Source organism: Podarcis tiliguerta (assembly GCF_965153285.1).
Source record: "Podarcis tiliguerta genome assembly, chromosome: 4".
In the NCBI taxonomy this organism is placed as follows: domain Eukaryota; kingdom Metazoa; phylum Chordata; class Lepidosauria; order Squamata; family Lacertidae; genus Podarcis; species Podarcis tiliguerta.
This window is the reverse complement of record NC_139537.1, coordinates 64,326,003-64,341,080: the sequence shown is the minus strand read 5'-3', so window position 1 is coordinate 64,341,080 and position 15,078 is coordinate 64,326,003. Positions and strand designations below refer to the sequence as shown.

General features: G+C 44.1%; 1 protein-coding gene across 2 annotated transcripts in view; it reads right to left on the bottom strand.

Moving 5' to 3' along the window:
• The window catches only part of GEMIN8 (gem nuclear organelle associated protein 8), a 38,523-nt gene extending 32,581 nt beyond the window's left edge, over positions 1 to 5,942 (bottom strand). The window contains exons 1-2 of one of the 2 annotated variants that reach the window (XM_083437502.1): positions 5,856 to 5,942; positions 99 to 136 (exon numbers count right to left, since the gene is read on the bottom strand). In XM_083437502.1, the coding sequence (XP_083293628.1) occupies positions 99 to 101 (3 nt within the window). In that variant the 5' untranslated portion in view covers positions 102 to 136; positions 5,856 to 5,942. The remainder of the gene's footprint in view (positions 1 to 98; positions 137 to 5,855) is intronic. The other variant, XM_083437503.1, reaches the window with a different exon arrangement.
• Between the last annotated feature and the right edge of the window lie 9,136 nt (positions 5,943 to 15,078).

The window sequence follows — 15,078 nt, the reverse complement described above, 5'->3', positions numbered from 1 at the left end:
ACAACAATATATTAATGTGGATTTAGGTACCGCAGCTCACAATCTGAATACCAAACTGATACATGCCAAAGACCATCAATAAATAGAAAGGATCTTACCATGATCTATGGGAATGTGCACCAGCGACCGATACAAACTAAAAGGCAAGAGGAAAATAAAAAGGTGAAGAAATCAAATGTTTACATAGAGAGGAGCACAAAATTAAGCCTGTAGCCAGTTAGGTTTTCAGATTCAACTCAAGGGGCTTGTTTTGATCTTTAAAACGCAAGAAGGTTCAAGGCTGAGGGGTGGACTATGGTAATATGGAGCCCTGAATGAGGACAAGATTTGATGCCCTCCCCGTTCTGGCCTTCTGTTCTGCACATACTCTCAAGTGCACTAAGGCGTAGTTGTGGCAACTCAAATCGCCCAGCTGACCAGGGCCTAACTCTGAGTAGGTGCCCATATATACAAACAATGAGGGGTGTGCAATACTGGCCACATGGGGTGCAAGCAGGAACTCCAATTATCCTTTGCAGCAAGATTTTTTCCATCGCTAAAGCCCAGCGGATCTGAATGAAAGGAGATGAGTGATATCAGGATTGCGTCCATTCATCTGAAATGCAAATTAGGACACCACTACAAGGCAGCACAAAGACACAGCTAGCACAATTGTACAGCTGAGAAAGAGTGAGTGAGCGAGCGAGAAAGAGAGAGAGAGAGAATGATCATTACTCACTCACCCTTTGCCGCAAAAGGTGTTGGAAGTTCATACACCCTTGCTGACAGACTGCTACTCGCATGGGAAAAGATCTGAAATTTCTCAGGCCCAAAGATGCTAAGGAGATGGAATTTATAGTCATTCTCCCTAGTTTTCAAGGGAAGCAGAAAAAACCTACAGGAATACTAAGCTGGCGGTGATTATTAACAGAAGACTGCAGAGACTCTGCTGCCCTCGGAGCCTGCAGATCTGTAGCACATTAAGCTCCAGTTCCATTTTGTATGTCCCAAACCGTTCTGTTTCCCATGCTCCAGCTCTTTTAAAGTTTGTCCATGTCTCTCATAGTTTATACATGCTCACTGAATTTCTTTAATATGACACATCTGGTCTCTGGCAAGGTTGCTGTTGTAAGTATAACAAGGTCCCTTTCCCACATGTAGGATACAGAGTCTTTTGTATTTGCCTTTCCTGTTTCCTGACTATTCTTAGGGTGCCATTCAACTAAGTTTGACTCAGAGTAGACCAACTGAAGTTAATGAACACTAAATTAGGTCCATTAATTTCAATGGGTTCTACTCTGTGTAAAGCTTATCTGGCCAAATATCTTTATTATTAGACTGACTGCCTAAATCAAAAAGAATCACCTCTGAACTGCCCCAGTTATATGCAGAGCTGTTTCAGACAAGGGCAAATGTTTTCCCCTTTTCATTTTGCATTTCGACAAACTGGCAGCTTGATAGGAGCCAACATAATTGTGGACTCAAAAGTTTAATTTGTGAAGAGCTGTTGGTTGTTGAAGCCACTGTGTGCAGGACCTCTTGATTTCCGCCACAAGGTGGCACCAAAACTATATGAACTGGGGGTGCTGCTTGTCTGAGTTCATTTTATAAATCCAGGGTGGGAGCTGATGGAAATCCAACAACACAGATTTTCCATCCCTAACGTAAATGAAAATATTATCTGGTCCCATGTGGATTATTATTATTATGTATTAAATTTCTTTACTGCCCTCCACCGGAAGATTACAATATATAAAACTGCAATATAAAAAACCACAAAAAATACATAGCATAACAACAAACAAAAACTAAAACCCTCACAGTTTAAAAGGCCATAGATTGTTTAATTAATCAAAGGCCTGGGAGAAGAGGAATAATAATGATAATAATTTATTATTTACACCCTGTCCATCTTGTTGGGTTTCCCCAGCTACTTTGGGCAGCTCCCAACAAAATATTAAAAACACGATAAAACATCAAACATTAAAAGCTTCCCGATACAAGGCTGCCTTCAGAGATCTTCTAGTCAGATCGTTGTTTATTTCCTTGACATCTGATGGAAGGGCATTCCACAGAGTGGGCGCCACTACCGAGAAGGCCTTCTGCCTGGTTCCCTGTAACTTCGCTTCTCGCAGGGAGGAAACCGCCAGAAGGCCTCAGCGCTGAACCTCAGTGTCTGGGCAGAATGATGGGGGTAGAGACGTTCCTTCAGGTATACTGGGCTACTCACAAAATGTTTCTGCCTGGCACCTAAAGGTATGTAACTAAGGCACCAGGTGAGCCTCTCAGGGGAGAGTATTCCACAAACGGGGAGCCACTGCAGAAAAGGCCTGTTTTCATATTGCCGCCCTCTGGACCACTCGTGGAGGCCCACAAAGGGCCTTAGATGATGACTGAAGGGATATGCACCCACACATACATCACAGAAGACCAGATCAATGAGTTTTGCACAGTAGTGGACCCCAAACTTCCCACCTGCCAGCCCCCACTTTTTTTTGCTGAGGCTTGTTTTAATTTTTTTTTAAACCTGTGGTAGGTATTGTAATGCACTGTGCTAGATGCAGTATGATTTTTAATTGCATTTCTACACAGATGCTGTGGGCCACCTGAATGAAGCTTGCGAGCAACTGGTGTCCATGGACTTCCGTTTGGGAACCCCTGACCCAGAGTATCCTCAAGTTCAGGCAGACAAAAAGGCGATACAGGGCCATAAAGGCTGATAAGGGCAGTTATTGTCCACTCTTGGTGGCTGAAGCCAGGATACCTCGCAAAATATTAAGGGAATCTGCTCTGCCAGAACACTTTAATACAATTGCAATTAACCCAGTGGCAAAAGTTTTCATTGTTTTACACACTTAATCCTTCCTCTAAGCAACATTTCCTCCATCCCAGCTGATTGCCACTGTTGCAAAACCATAAACACCAACATGGGGCCTCTCAGGAATTCATGACCCTGGCAAGGGAACGTGTTCTGTAGCTTTATGGGGAAACCACCACATTCCTGAGAAGTGGAATTGTGGGTTACGAAGTCTTGGCTGTGCTTAACGGGGATGGAGAAAGAGAGAATAGATTAATGGCAGAAAGGGTTCAGATTGCTAAACTGTTTCAGCCACCATGATGTGAACAAGGGACTTGGTTTAAGAAAAGAGGAACTAATTCGTAACAAACTGGAAGAACTCCAGCATAAACTGCAGAAAGTAGCATTTTACTAGTAAACAAAGTCAATTTAAATGCTCTACTCTAGATTATGCAGACATCAGAAGTCTCTGACCTTTTCCCTCAAACAGAGAGGTGGATTCCTCACCCAAATGTCAACTTTTTGTCTCTCATAAAAACCACACAGAGTGGTGGACTTTCATTCACCATTATGACTTCTATAATTGCTAGCATTGCTAGAAAAATCTGATTCATCTTCTAAGTTTTTGCTGTATGTTAATGCTTGGGATTTAAATCTAAAGCAATGGAGGCTCTAAGAAACTCTGTTCTGCTTCAACATGCAGCCTTACCCTGCATTTCTGCACAAGTTAATTCTGATGGTAAATGTAATCAATTATCGCATGCATGCAAATCCCCAAGCGTGCATCAGTGGCTGGCTCTGAAACTGCTACGTCCAACAGCTGCACTAATTTAAACCCTGTACAGCTTTAAATCCTGTACAGATTTCATTTCTTGTGTCAGAAAAGTTAAGTCTGTTCGTCTCAGCATGACATGACTGCACATAACATGTAATTCAAAGGAAAACCAGGACCAAAGTGACCCAAATTTTGAATAAAGAAAAGTTGAACCATGCAATATGTCACACACTTTTTTGGGGGGAGGGGCAAGTGTGCAGATATGTATTTTTTTAAAGTGAGAGATTTTGGCTAGGAACAATTGTACAGTGGTACCTCTGGTTATGAACGCTTCGGGTTATGAACTCCCCTAACCTGGAAGTAGCTGCTCCTGGTTGCAAACTTTGGCCCAGGATGCGAACGGAAATCGCATGCCGGAGGCCCCATTAGCGAAAGCGCACCTCAGGATAAGAACGGACCTCTGGAATGAATTAAGTTCATAACCAGAGGTACCACTGGTTATGAACTTCTACCTCTTTCTGGTCTTTACTGCTGATAAGCCCACATATCAAAGAAATATGGGATCTAGGTAACCTTTTAATTTCCAATTAAGAAAGCATTGCATTCTCTCTGTCCTGCCCTCCTCCTTTTATATCTTTGAAGAAACTAAGCAAATGACCATAAATACAGTAATATCCTAGAAGACAATGCAACCAACCTAACTACATTTACTAATCAGATATCTGCCAGTCTTTTGAAGTTTTCGCCGCTACAGTTGCGCCATGTCAGCTTCACCCCACCAACTAGGTTAGTAATTTATATTTAATTATTGCATTTCTATGGCACTTTTCCTCAGAGGAGCTCAAGGCATGATTCCCCCCCCCCTTCCCATTTTATCTTCACAACAACCCTGTGAGGTAGGTTAGGCAAAGCGACTGTGACCAGCCCAGGGTCACCCAAGTGAGCTTCATGGATGAATGGGGATTTGAACCCTGGTCTCCCAGGCCCTAGTCCAATGCTCTAACCACTACAGCAGAGTTATTATGCCAAGGCCAAGACATAAATGTGCGTATGAATGGAAAAGATGTATTATGCCACCCGCAAGAAATATACCACACACCATTTCCTGCATTCTGGAGTTCTAAACAAATAAACAAGCAGCCCCTGCCCTGGAAACCAACTATAAATAGTTTTGCTCAATACATGGGATGTTTACATAAAGTAGCACAATAAAGCAAGCATCTCTGTTTTGAAGATTTGTCACTTGTATGCAGAGTGACTTTAACTGTCACTTACAGTAACCTGCCAGACTCCATGCCCCACCACACCTTTGACTTTATTTTTCATTTCATCTACTTACGGTAATTGCATTTTTAACCCACCCTTCCACCAGGGTGGCTTGCAACAGTACTTTCCTCACCCATTTTATACGTAACTTCACCCAGCGAGCTTCAGGGCTGAATACAAATTTGAACCTGGCTCTCCAGTCTCAGTAATCTAGCCACGGCATCACACGTTGTTCTCAATATATGCCAGCAATAAATTAACAGCTGCCTAGGAGGCAGGCGTCCACCAGGGGTAGCTTTCTCCTAGCCAAGCAAGTCCTCACAAGAATGGGTATCATATACAGTGGGCTGCTTAATTTTTTAAAAAAGTAATAATAATACAGCACTTCTGTTTATAAAGCAGCTGCCCAATTTTAATCCTCTTCACCTTGAAAAGCAGAAGGCAAGAAGGCCTCAGGAGCATCCTTGATATATTTTGCAAGTATTTTGAGGGCAGCAGCCCAGAACAGACCACCTTTCCTCAGTTGGGTACCCTTACCCATGGCTCATCTTGGCTGGGAAAGGCTGGTGGGGCCAAAGTTAGAGATTAGATGCCCAAATGGTCTAGCTGGGTCTCTAAGGCAAGCTTCCTCAACCTTGGCCCTCCAGATGTTTTTCGCCTACAACTCCCATGATCCCTAGCTAGCAGGACCAGTGGTCAGGGATGATGGGAATTGTAGTCTCAAAACATCTGGAGGGCCGAGGTTGAGGAAGCCTGGTCTAAGGCATTGCGCGCCCTCCCACTAACTCGGGGAAGCGAATTCCCAGGTGGTTTCGCGGGCGCGCAGTAAACGGGGCGATGGGAACAGGATGCGGGAAAGAGCAGGACCCGATCCCTCCCCTCGGCAGAGCAGCGTGGGCAGCAGGGCACCTGCCCTTGGGAACTCCTGGTCTATTTCTCCGCTGGAGAGGCTTCAGCAGCGGCATCGGCAAAGCCCCCCCCCCCCCCGCTGCCCACCCAGGAAGCAAAAGTAACCGGCTGGGATCGGGGCAAACATACTTCGGGCGCAGGGCGCGCAGCAAGAACCGAAGACCGCGCCGCGCCCGGCTCTTCCTTCCTGCAGGCGGGGAAAGGGAAGAGGTGGAGCCTCGCCGCTACGGGGAAGCCAAGCGCCCGAGCTGCGTCTCTTTCGCGGGGCGAGGGCGGCATCTGCTGGATCGGAAGCGAGTAACGCTGTGCCCGGAAAGAAAATTGGCTGCCTATGCCTCATGCTTTTAAAGCACGTTCAACGCAGGCGCCTACCCATCCCACGTCCTGGGAACTGTAGTTTGCTCAGGGTGCTGGGAATTGAAGCTCGAGTAAATTACAGTCTCTCTCTCTCTCTCTCTCTCTCTCTCTCTCTCTCTCTCTGTGCTTTTAATACATTGTGTTTTAATGTCGTAACCGCCTTAACAGTGAAAGGCTGGTAGTTAATAATAATAGTAATAATAATCAGCTCCAGTCAGCATGACCAACAGGCAGGGATTTGTAGGCTATCAACATCTGGAAGGCCAGAGGTTCCCAGCTCAATGGGCAGGCTTGGTGTCTGCATGTGTCATCGTGTGCCATAACTTACAAGCTATGACTCCCAGAGGACAACAGCTTGAAAAGGATGCACACACACACACACACACACACACACTCAAAGCAAACAACATTATTGAGCTTTGTCCAAAGTTTCAATGAAGCTCAGAAAGACCGAGCCAAACAGGAATGGGGATGAAGGTATCTCACCTATCACCAGTGCTGTTTTCTGAGGGTACGCAGGGGTACCTCTACCCCTAAACATTTTGTAAATCTTAAGTTTGGCCTCATTGCAGGGCAGTATTTCAATGTGAGTAGGAAAATGAGAGTAACCCTAAACATTTTTTTTTTTAAAAAAAGCACTGCCCATCACTATGACAAAATGCAATCCTCACCATTGCCACACTTCACAAGGCTGTGCATAGGAATGAGAGAGGAGTTCTGTTCCATAACTGTTCAGAGATTCCTGCACAACCGGGGTCCTGTGTGACACCAAGCATGAGACAAGTGGTTGTGGCTTGGGAAAGCCACTTTGCGAGCCAAATTAGGATCCCTGATGGGCCTGATTAGGACTGGGCTGGAGGTTCCTCACTCCTGATTTAATATATGCAACATTTGTACAGTTTTAAACTGCTCTTGGGGTGGTATTCTCTGATGAACTAGAGAATTAACCTATGGCTAATTTCATGTGTATAACGAGGAGGGGGAGAAAAGGAAGCACACACACAGAGAGAGGAAGAAAGAAACAGAGAAGGGGCACATCATCCATTCTTGGTTCTGACTCCACCCACTAGCAGCATGTGCCCCTTGACAGATTAACCCCCAAGGGACTGTGGACCTACTCACTCCTGTTTTAGTCTAGTTAGTGAGTTTATGTTTCCTTTGGTGCATTTTATAGCCTTGGCATGCTGTGAGCTGCCTTTTGAATGCTTATCCTCAAAGCCAGTGTAATTTATAAATAAATAAATAAATAGGAATACTTTGTACACGCTCTTTGCATCTTTGGGTAAAATACATATATAACATTGCTTGACCACCCCATTAGTTTTTGACTTTGAATGCTGGCTGGGAGGATGAGAGTTTAAATCCAACAGCTAAGTTGGAGAAAGCAGACCTGCTGCATAAGTAAGCACATTTGTTGAGAGTCCTACTGACCTAAAGCTGAATGTTTGTATATTTCTGATGATGTTTTCATTGCTGCTGACATTTCAAGCTAATACAGACAGCATTTGCTTGCAGCCGAATGGTCTCCAAGCAATTACAGAAGTGGAATTGCATGCAAACTGAAAAGAAATCTTTGATCTCTACAGGCCTGGCAGCCGCTCTGCTTTCTTTAATAGAGTATTGAACAAAGTCTATCATTACGGTCTTGTTTTAATTGGTTCTATAGTTCCCATCAACCCTCTTCAGCCTGATAGACAGGAGGCAGTATAACATCAAGGAACTGGAGAGTTGGCTTTCACAGACTGTTAATAGCTCTGCAAACATGACACTACTTTAAAATAAAAGGGGGACTAATGACCCCCAAACACCTTCATTTAATAGTCCTGAGTTTAGGAGATGATTATTTACAACAAGCTATCAATAACAATTGTCTCCTGGACAAACAGACTCAGGAGTGAAACAAAAAGACCCATATTTAATGCAGAATATCATTCTGCATAAGGAATGCGGGTGGCACTGTGGGTTTAACCACAGAGCCTAGGTTTTGCCAATCAGAAGGTCAGTGGTTCGAGTCCCCGTGACGGGGTGAGCTCCCGTTGCTCGGTCCCTGCTCCTGCCTACCTAGCAGTTCGAAAGCACGTGAAAGTGCAAGTAGATAAATAGGTACCGCTCCGGCGGGAAGGTAAACGGCGTTTCCGTGTGCTGCTCTGGTTCGCCAGAAGTGGCTTAGTCATGCTGGCCACATGACCCGGAAGTTGTATGCTGGCTCCCTCGGCCAATAAAGCGAGATGAGCTCCGCAACCCCAGAATCGGCCACGACTGGACCTAACAGTCAGGGGTCCCCTTTACCTATCATTCTGTATTTATAACTGCAGTACTGTAGGGAGGGAACAGGGAGAGAAGAGAGAGTGATGAAGGAAAGAAGCAGAAAGGAAAGAATGAAAAAACTGTTAAAGAAACCATTTCGTCTGTGTTCAAGCATTCTGTGCTCTCTTTACCAGGAAATCAGCTATGAAAAAATGGGGTTTCTTTATTGTTTTCAGAGAACTGGTGGGAAGTAGGCTTACATCAAAAGTGCAGATTGTGGTTTCTTTTATTAAAGGAAAACAACTGACAAAAATGAGACATTTATGCCTACATTTATTCCAGCTCCAATTACTAAATCTGTGTTCCAAAAGTAAAAAAGGATTACACCTTTCAAATACATGCCTGGCTCTAAACTTCAAAACCATCTTTCATTGGAACAAGAAATACTTAAACAGAATCTTAAGCTGTTTGAGACACAACCAGGCTATTGTCAGTTTCCCTTTGATGTTCTAAAGGTTTATTTTTAAGACATCACCAGCTTAAGCTGACTGACATGTTTCTGCCTTCAAACAGCCATGTTAGTTCTCCATTGTTCAGCAGAAAATTCAGATGCTGGTTGGGGATTTTAGCCCTTTCCCCACTTCCTCCAAAACTCCAGGAAGCCTTGACTATTTGCAATGAGTTTCTGCTGGTAGAGCGGAAGGACATGCACACTAAGTGATCTTCCTTGTCACTACATTTCTACTTGCGGTTTTTGAACTTCCTGGGACTATCATTTCTGCCTTGCAACTCCAATCCAATGTGACCGGGTCATGGTATCCAACTTCTCCATATCACAGCAGCAACGCTGCTTTTGCGGAAGGGATTTAGCTCAGTGGAAGAGCTTCTGCTTTGCATGTGGAATGCCCCAAGCTTGATCCCTACATCTCCAGGAGGGCTAGGAAAGACTCCTGCCCTTCAGAACTGCTTCCGGTCAGTATAGACATTGCTGAACAAGATGGTACTAGGAAAGTGGTACGTACTCCAGCTCTGCTTCATGCCTTTGAGTCTGTGGTGTGCCTCAATAGTAGCCTATTCTGTCCACATTGCTCTTTAGCACCTACATGAAACTGCTGGGAGAAGTCATCTGGAGGTTTGGGAAGCATCACCAATATGCAGACAATGCCCAATCCTGCCTCTCATTTCATTCACAAAGCATGGAGATGCTGTGAAACCCCTGAACAGGTGCATTGACATAGTTTTGGAGCAGATGAGGGTGAGCAATAGCCATTCAAAAATCCATAACTTTTAAGAGACCATGTACTACAAAAGGGAGAGAGTTCCACAGTCTGGGAGCCAGTGCAGAAAAGGCCCTGTCTCTTGAAACTGTATTGTTTTCACATGATTTCACTGGATTGATTTCACATGAGCAGGGCCTCTGAGGCAGGTGCTTCAAATAGCCCAGTCCCCACCTGTTTGCGTAGGCCCTTAAATGTTGAAAGCAGCACTTCAAAATGTACCTGGTAATAATGAGTTCAGCTGGTATAGAACTGCTCCCACCAGCAACCAAACAGCAACATTCAACACTATCTTCAAAGGCAGCTCTATGTGCAGTGCGTTAACGTAAGTCTAACTTGGATTTGACTGGATGTGCATGGTTTATTGACCCATGGTCAAGCTGGCCGTAGCTGATAAATCTGCTATGTATGGGCAATTCTATCCATTTTGGTTTCTTCTATAAGACACAATTACGCCTAATATACATGATTGCATAATATAATGCATTTTGTATGTTATTGTTACTAATATATACATTTGTATGCACACTAGAGTAAGGAACGGCATTACAAAATTTGGGGAAGTATGAATTTTTGAAGGGTGGCTGCATTTCAGTTTAAGTGTTGTTTCAGAAACTGCACATTTGGTATGTTTGCCTTTAAATCCAAATTGAATAGAGGGTTTTTTGCCATCCCTAGTGCAGCCTAGGCTGCTGAAAGGCACTCCTATTCACAGTCTCTACCAGCACTTCCACAGATAGAATGATTGACTATTAAACCACTCAGAACCGCAGCTCTGTGAAGGGAACAGGGGTCTTAATAAACTACATTTCCCAATATTTGGGGGGGGCATGGCAGTTTAAAGTGGCATGATACTGCTTCAAATGTATAGTGCAGATGAGGCCTGAGCAGGATTAGCAACAATTGTAGCCCTATATTTTCCACCTACAGTCTCAATGTACCCTACTATGCTTCTGTTTTATTTCTTATCTCTGCTTGATAAAGAAGCATTTGCTCTGCTTTCCTTCTTAGTTGTTCTCATTTATGATAACAAACCTGGAAACCAAACTCACATGATTTCATTAACTATTTCTTCTCCTATTCTCTCTTTGTTAATGTCTGTACATGAACATACCTTTGCTCGTCTTCCTTGCTTTTGGAATTTTTCTGCCTGTTTCTTTATTTGTTCATTGTATTAATTTCTATCCTGCACCATATGCCCTCCCAGGAGAGACTGCAAGTTTTTAAAGAAAGAAAGAGAACAGCAATGAAAGCAGCTAGAAAATCATAAAATAATGCTCCGCAGTAAAATAGCAGATAAGGCACAATGGATTATAAATGCACACACAGCTGATAAGATGCAGCTTCCAAAATGTCTTTAAAGGTGTGTTTTTTATATAAAAAAAATTAGGATAATAATGCGCTTTCCACAGGGAATCTGAATATAACTTTTAAATGTTAAGATTTTAAACTTAGTATGCAGCCTTTATTTTATATCTGAACAATTGGGACACAGAGATTAATGTTTCTCTATAAAGTACAGAGCATTTTCCCTTAGTCCAATTTTGGGTACAGTGGTACCTCTGGTTAAGAACTTAATTTGTTCCGGAGGTCCATTCTTAACCTGAAACCATTCTTAACCTGAGGTACCACTTTAGCTAACGGGGCCTCCCACTGCCGCTGCGTGATTTCTGTTCCCATCCTAAGGTAAAGTTCTTAACCAGAGGTACTGCTTCCAGGTTAGCGGAGTCTGTAACCTGAAGCGTTTGTAACGTGAAGAGTTTGTAACCCGAGGTACCACTGTACCACAATTTAGGAAGGTTGTTGAAAAGCTTGAGTGTGTGCAGAGGAGGGTAACCAAGATTATAAAGGGTCTGGAAACCAAACCGTATGAGCAACGGTTGAAGGAGTTAGGAATGTTTAGGCTGGAAAACAGGAGACTGAGGAGATATGATAGCCACCTTCAGATATCTAAAGGACTGTCACTTGAAGCGGCACAAGCTTGTTTCCTCTTCTCCAGAGGCTAGGATCCAAACCAGTGGTTACAAGAAAGGAGATGATAAGTAAACATTAGAAAGAACTTTCTGGCAGTACAAGCTTTTTGACAGTGAAACAGACCCCCTCAGAAGGTGGTGGACATCCCTTCCTTGCAGGCTTTTAAGCAGAGGCTGGATGGTCATCTGTTGTGGATGCTTTAGCTGAGATTTGTTGGACAAGTTGACCCCCTGGGGTCCCTCCCAACTCTAAAATTCTATGATTCTATGGGTGGTTCTGGATTAAAAGTATCCTGTTTTGGTCAACAGATGGCAGCATTGTCAGCATTAACTTGGTAGCTTGGCGGCTATATATCATACAAGACCTTTTGGGTTTTGTTGCTGTGAGGAGAAATGTGTGTGTGTGTGTGTGTGTGTGAGCGCGCGCGCGCGCACACACACACACACACGTTCTGGAAAATAAAAGGAACAAATGTGGCTCAAATACCCTTGAAATGTTTTGCCTTATACAATTTCAGGGATAAGGCTCAAGGATTGGAAGAAAAATGTTTAAAAGGCTGAGCAGGTTGTCAGCTGCAGTGGCTGACCCATTAGCCTGAATGCAGCCACACCAAGCTCAGCTAGGCCCCATCCGCCTGCCTTCTTCTGGGTGGAGCTGCCTGTCAGATTCCTCCTCCTCCTCCTCTTCAGTCTCAGTGTCACCTTTGTGGAACTCAACAGGAATGACACCAGAATTAGTTGGCTTTCCTTCTCATTGGTCTCTGCCTTCACCAGCCACTACAGCCCCTCAGAAGGGATTTGTGAGGCTGAAGGGTGAGAATGAAACTTCTCAAGTTGGGTGATGTGTTGGCTGAACGGTGCTTCCTACCCTATGTTAAAACTTGAGGGGAGGATTCCAGGAGTCAGAAGCTGCATTCAGCATTTTTTAAAAAAGGATTGGGCTGGTACGATTACTTCTATCTTTCTCCAAACCGGAACTCTGTTTGGAAAAAGAGCTGTGTGTAGAAAAAGGACTATGTAAAAGTCCTTGAGAGGAAAATCCATCATAGTTGAGTAGCAAAACATCTGCTCTGCATGCAGAAGGGTCTAAGTTCTACCCCCAACATCACCCGGTAGCATCAGAAGAGAACCGTGTCTGAAATCCTGGAGGGCTGCTACCAGTCAGTGTAGACAATATTGAGGTAGATGGACCCAAGGGTCTGACTTTGTATGAGGCAGCTTCCTAGGTTTCTAAGCACATCCATATACTTTCAGCAATTCTGGCAACAGTCTTGTAATAGCCCATTTTTAGTCATGTATTATAGACATCAAAACATGATGGGACATGGTGAACTGAGCTGAAATATGTACCTGGGGTTTCAAGTAGCAATTTGTTCTCATCTCACAGCTTACCCTCTCAGCCAGCCTCTCTCCCAGCCTGGTCCAGACGTTTTGGACTACAACTCCTATTAGCTACAACCTGCTAGCTCTCACACAGGTGTTCAATAAAAACTACATAATTTCAAAGCCAAGACTAGGCTCTCTATATTCGAGTGCTATTTCAAAGCCAATACACCCACACCAGCATTTTTGACATTGTGAGCTACGGTCATCCATCAGCTAAACACAAGCCGCTGTTAGACGCACCAGAAAATACGCAGACAAAGCAAATGACATTTACAGACACACACAAACATGTTTACTGTGGTAAAAGAGAATAACCTTGCAATAAATGCATTATGCATGTTCACAAATTTCAATCAATTTGCCTATTTTGAATGTCAATGGTTGCTCTGCTTTGCTTAATGTTAAAACTATCGATTGGGCTGATTTCCCCTGAGCAGTTATGCCAGTAGTATAGCTTCAACCAGAGTGTTCCTTCAGATTATAGGTTTTGGTTGAAATGCTGATGATTTGTCACACGGACCCTGACTCTCATATCACGGGAACTAGTGTAACGGCTGGCCACAATTAGTGTGACCATCTACTTTCCCTGACATTTTAAAGTACTGAGAGTGGAAATTGCAGGTGGGATTTTTTTAATGTCACTCAGAGTCTGGATAAGATGTGGGAGGCGGAGGAGACAGCTTCAGTGCTGAATTTGCAAACTAAAAATGCCAGACCAAAACTTTACTGAAATTCAAAACCTTTGCAGTTGGGACCCTTTCTACTTCTTCTAAATGGCATATGAGTATGTGTTTGGGGCCAATTATTGGTAGTCTGCCCCAGAGCTGAATTGTTGCATTCTCAGGAAGCTTCTCCTCAAGCACAGGAGTGGGAAATCTGTGGCCTTCCAGATGTGGTTGGACCCTCCTCTCAACATCAGCCCCATACAGCCTGGCCAATTGTCAAGGATGATGGGAGTGGCAGTCTAACAACAGCTTTATGAACAGATTCCCTATCCCTGCTCTATTGACTGGCAATCACTGATTTACAACTTAAATGGGCTCTTACCTGTGTATTTTCCTAACATTTCTGAACTCTTGAAGATTGCAATATACATTAAAACAAAACTAAGAATGTAAAAGCTTGCCGGATCAGGCCAATGGCCCCGCTAGTTCAGTATCCTGTTCTCAAAGTAGTCAACCGGATGTCTGTGGAAAACTCACACGAAGGATCTGAGCCCAATAGCAGTCTCCCCTCCTGTGGTCTCCAGCAACTAGTGTTCAGAAGCATTGCTGCCTCCAGACTGAGATTCTCTGGGTTCTCTGAAAGGTCTGAACACCACCTTTCCTGTTTAACAAACTCAAACTAGAAGATGTTGCTGAGTTTCAGAAGCGGCACACCACGGGGCAGAGTAGCTGTGCTATCTGGGCAGCTGTGCTATCTGGTTGCTGCTGTTGTTGGGCAAGGCAGTGGGGAGGTTGTCATGGTGCAGACTCACTGGTGGAACCAATCCAGTGCTTCTGCCAATGTGTTTGCACCATGCCAACCTCTCTCTCCTTATAAGCAAGACACCCACCAGGAAGCTAGTATAATAGCTCTACCTCACTCAGCAAGACACTTCTGCTTAAACTTTGCAAGTCCTTGGCTTGCAGCACTTAGGGTGAGGCTCTTATTTGGCTTGGATTAAACTATTTCCTCTTCTCCTTCCTATTTATCAACCCACATACTTGGCAGTGTTTTGTCCCAAGTTGGGTCTCAGCTAGATGGTGATTCAGCTCAAGAGGGGGGGTTCTAGACACGAGTTTGGGTTCTACCAAGGCAAAGTCAAATAGCAGAAAGCTCAGCTTCTGTGAAGGCAAAGTTCAGGTTCTAGTAAGGCAAAGCTCAAGTTCCAAGTTGAACCCAGATTATTCTGGAGATTCATGCCAGCAGGCTCAAATGTTTATGCCATAACACGACAGCTTCAGGTGGATACCAAAATAAGCCTTCAGTTTGTTCTGGGTGCCTAGCCCTGCCTCTGTTGGGAGAAGACTTGTGGCTTCACCAGCTATTGGCTGTAACAGTGCAGTGGAGATCATGTCTTCTGGGCCAGAGTAGTTGGACCCGGAGGATAGCAGCATGACTTTTACAGGC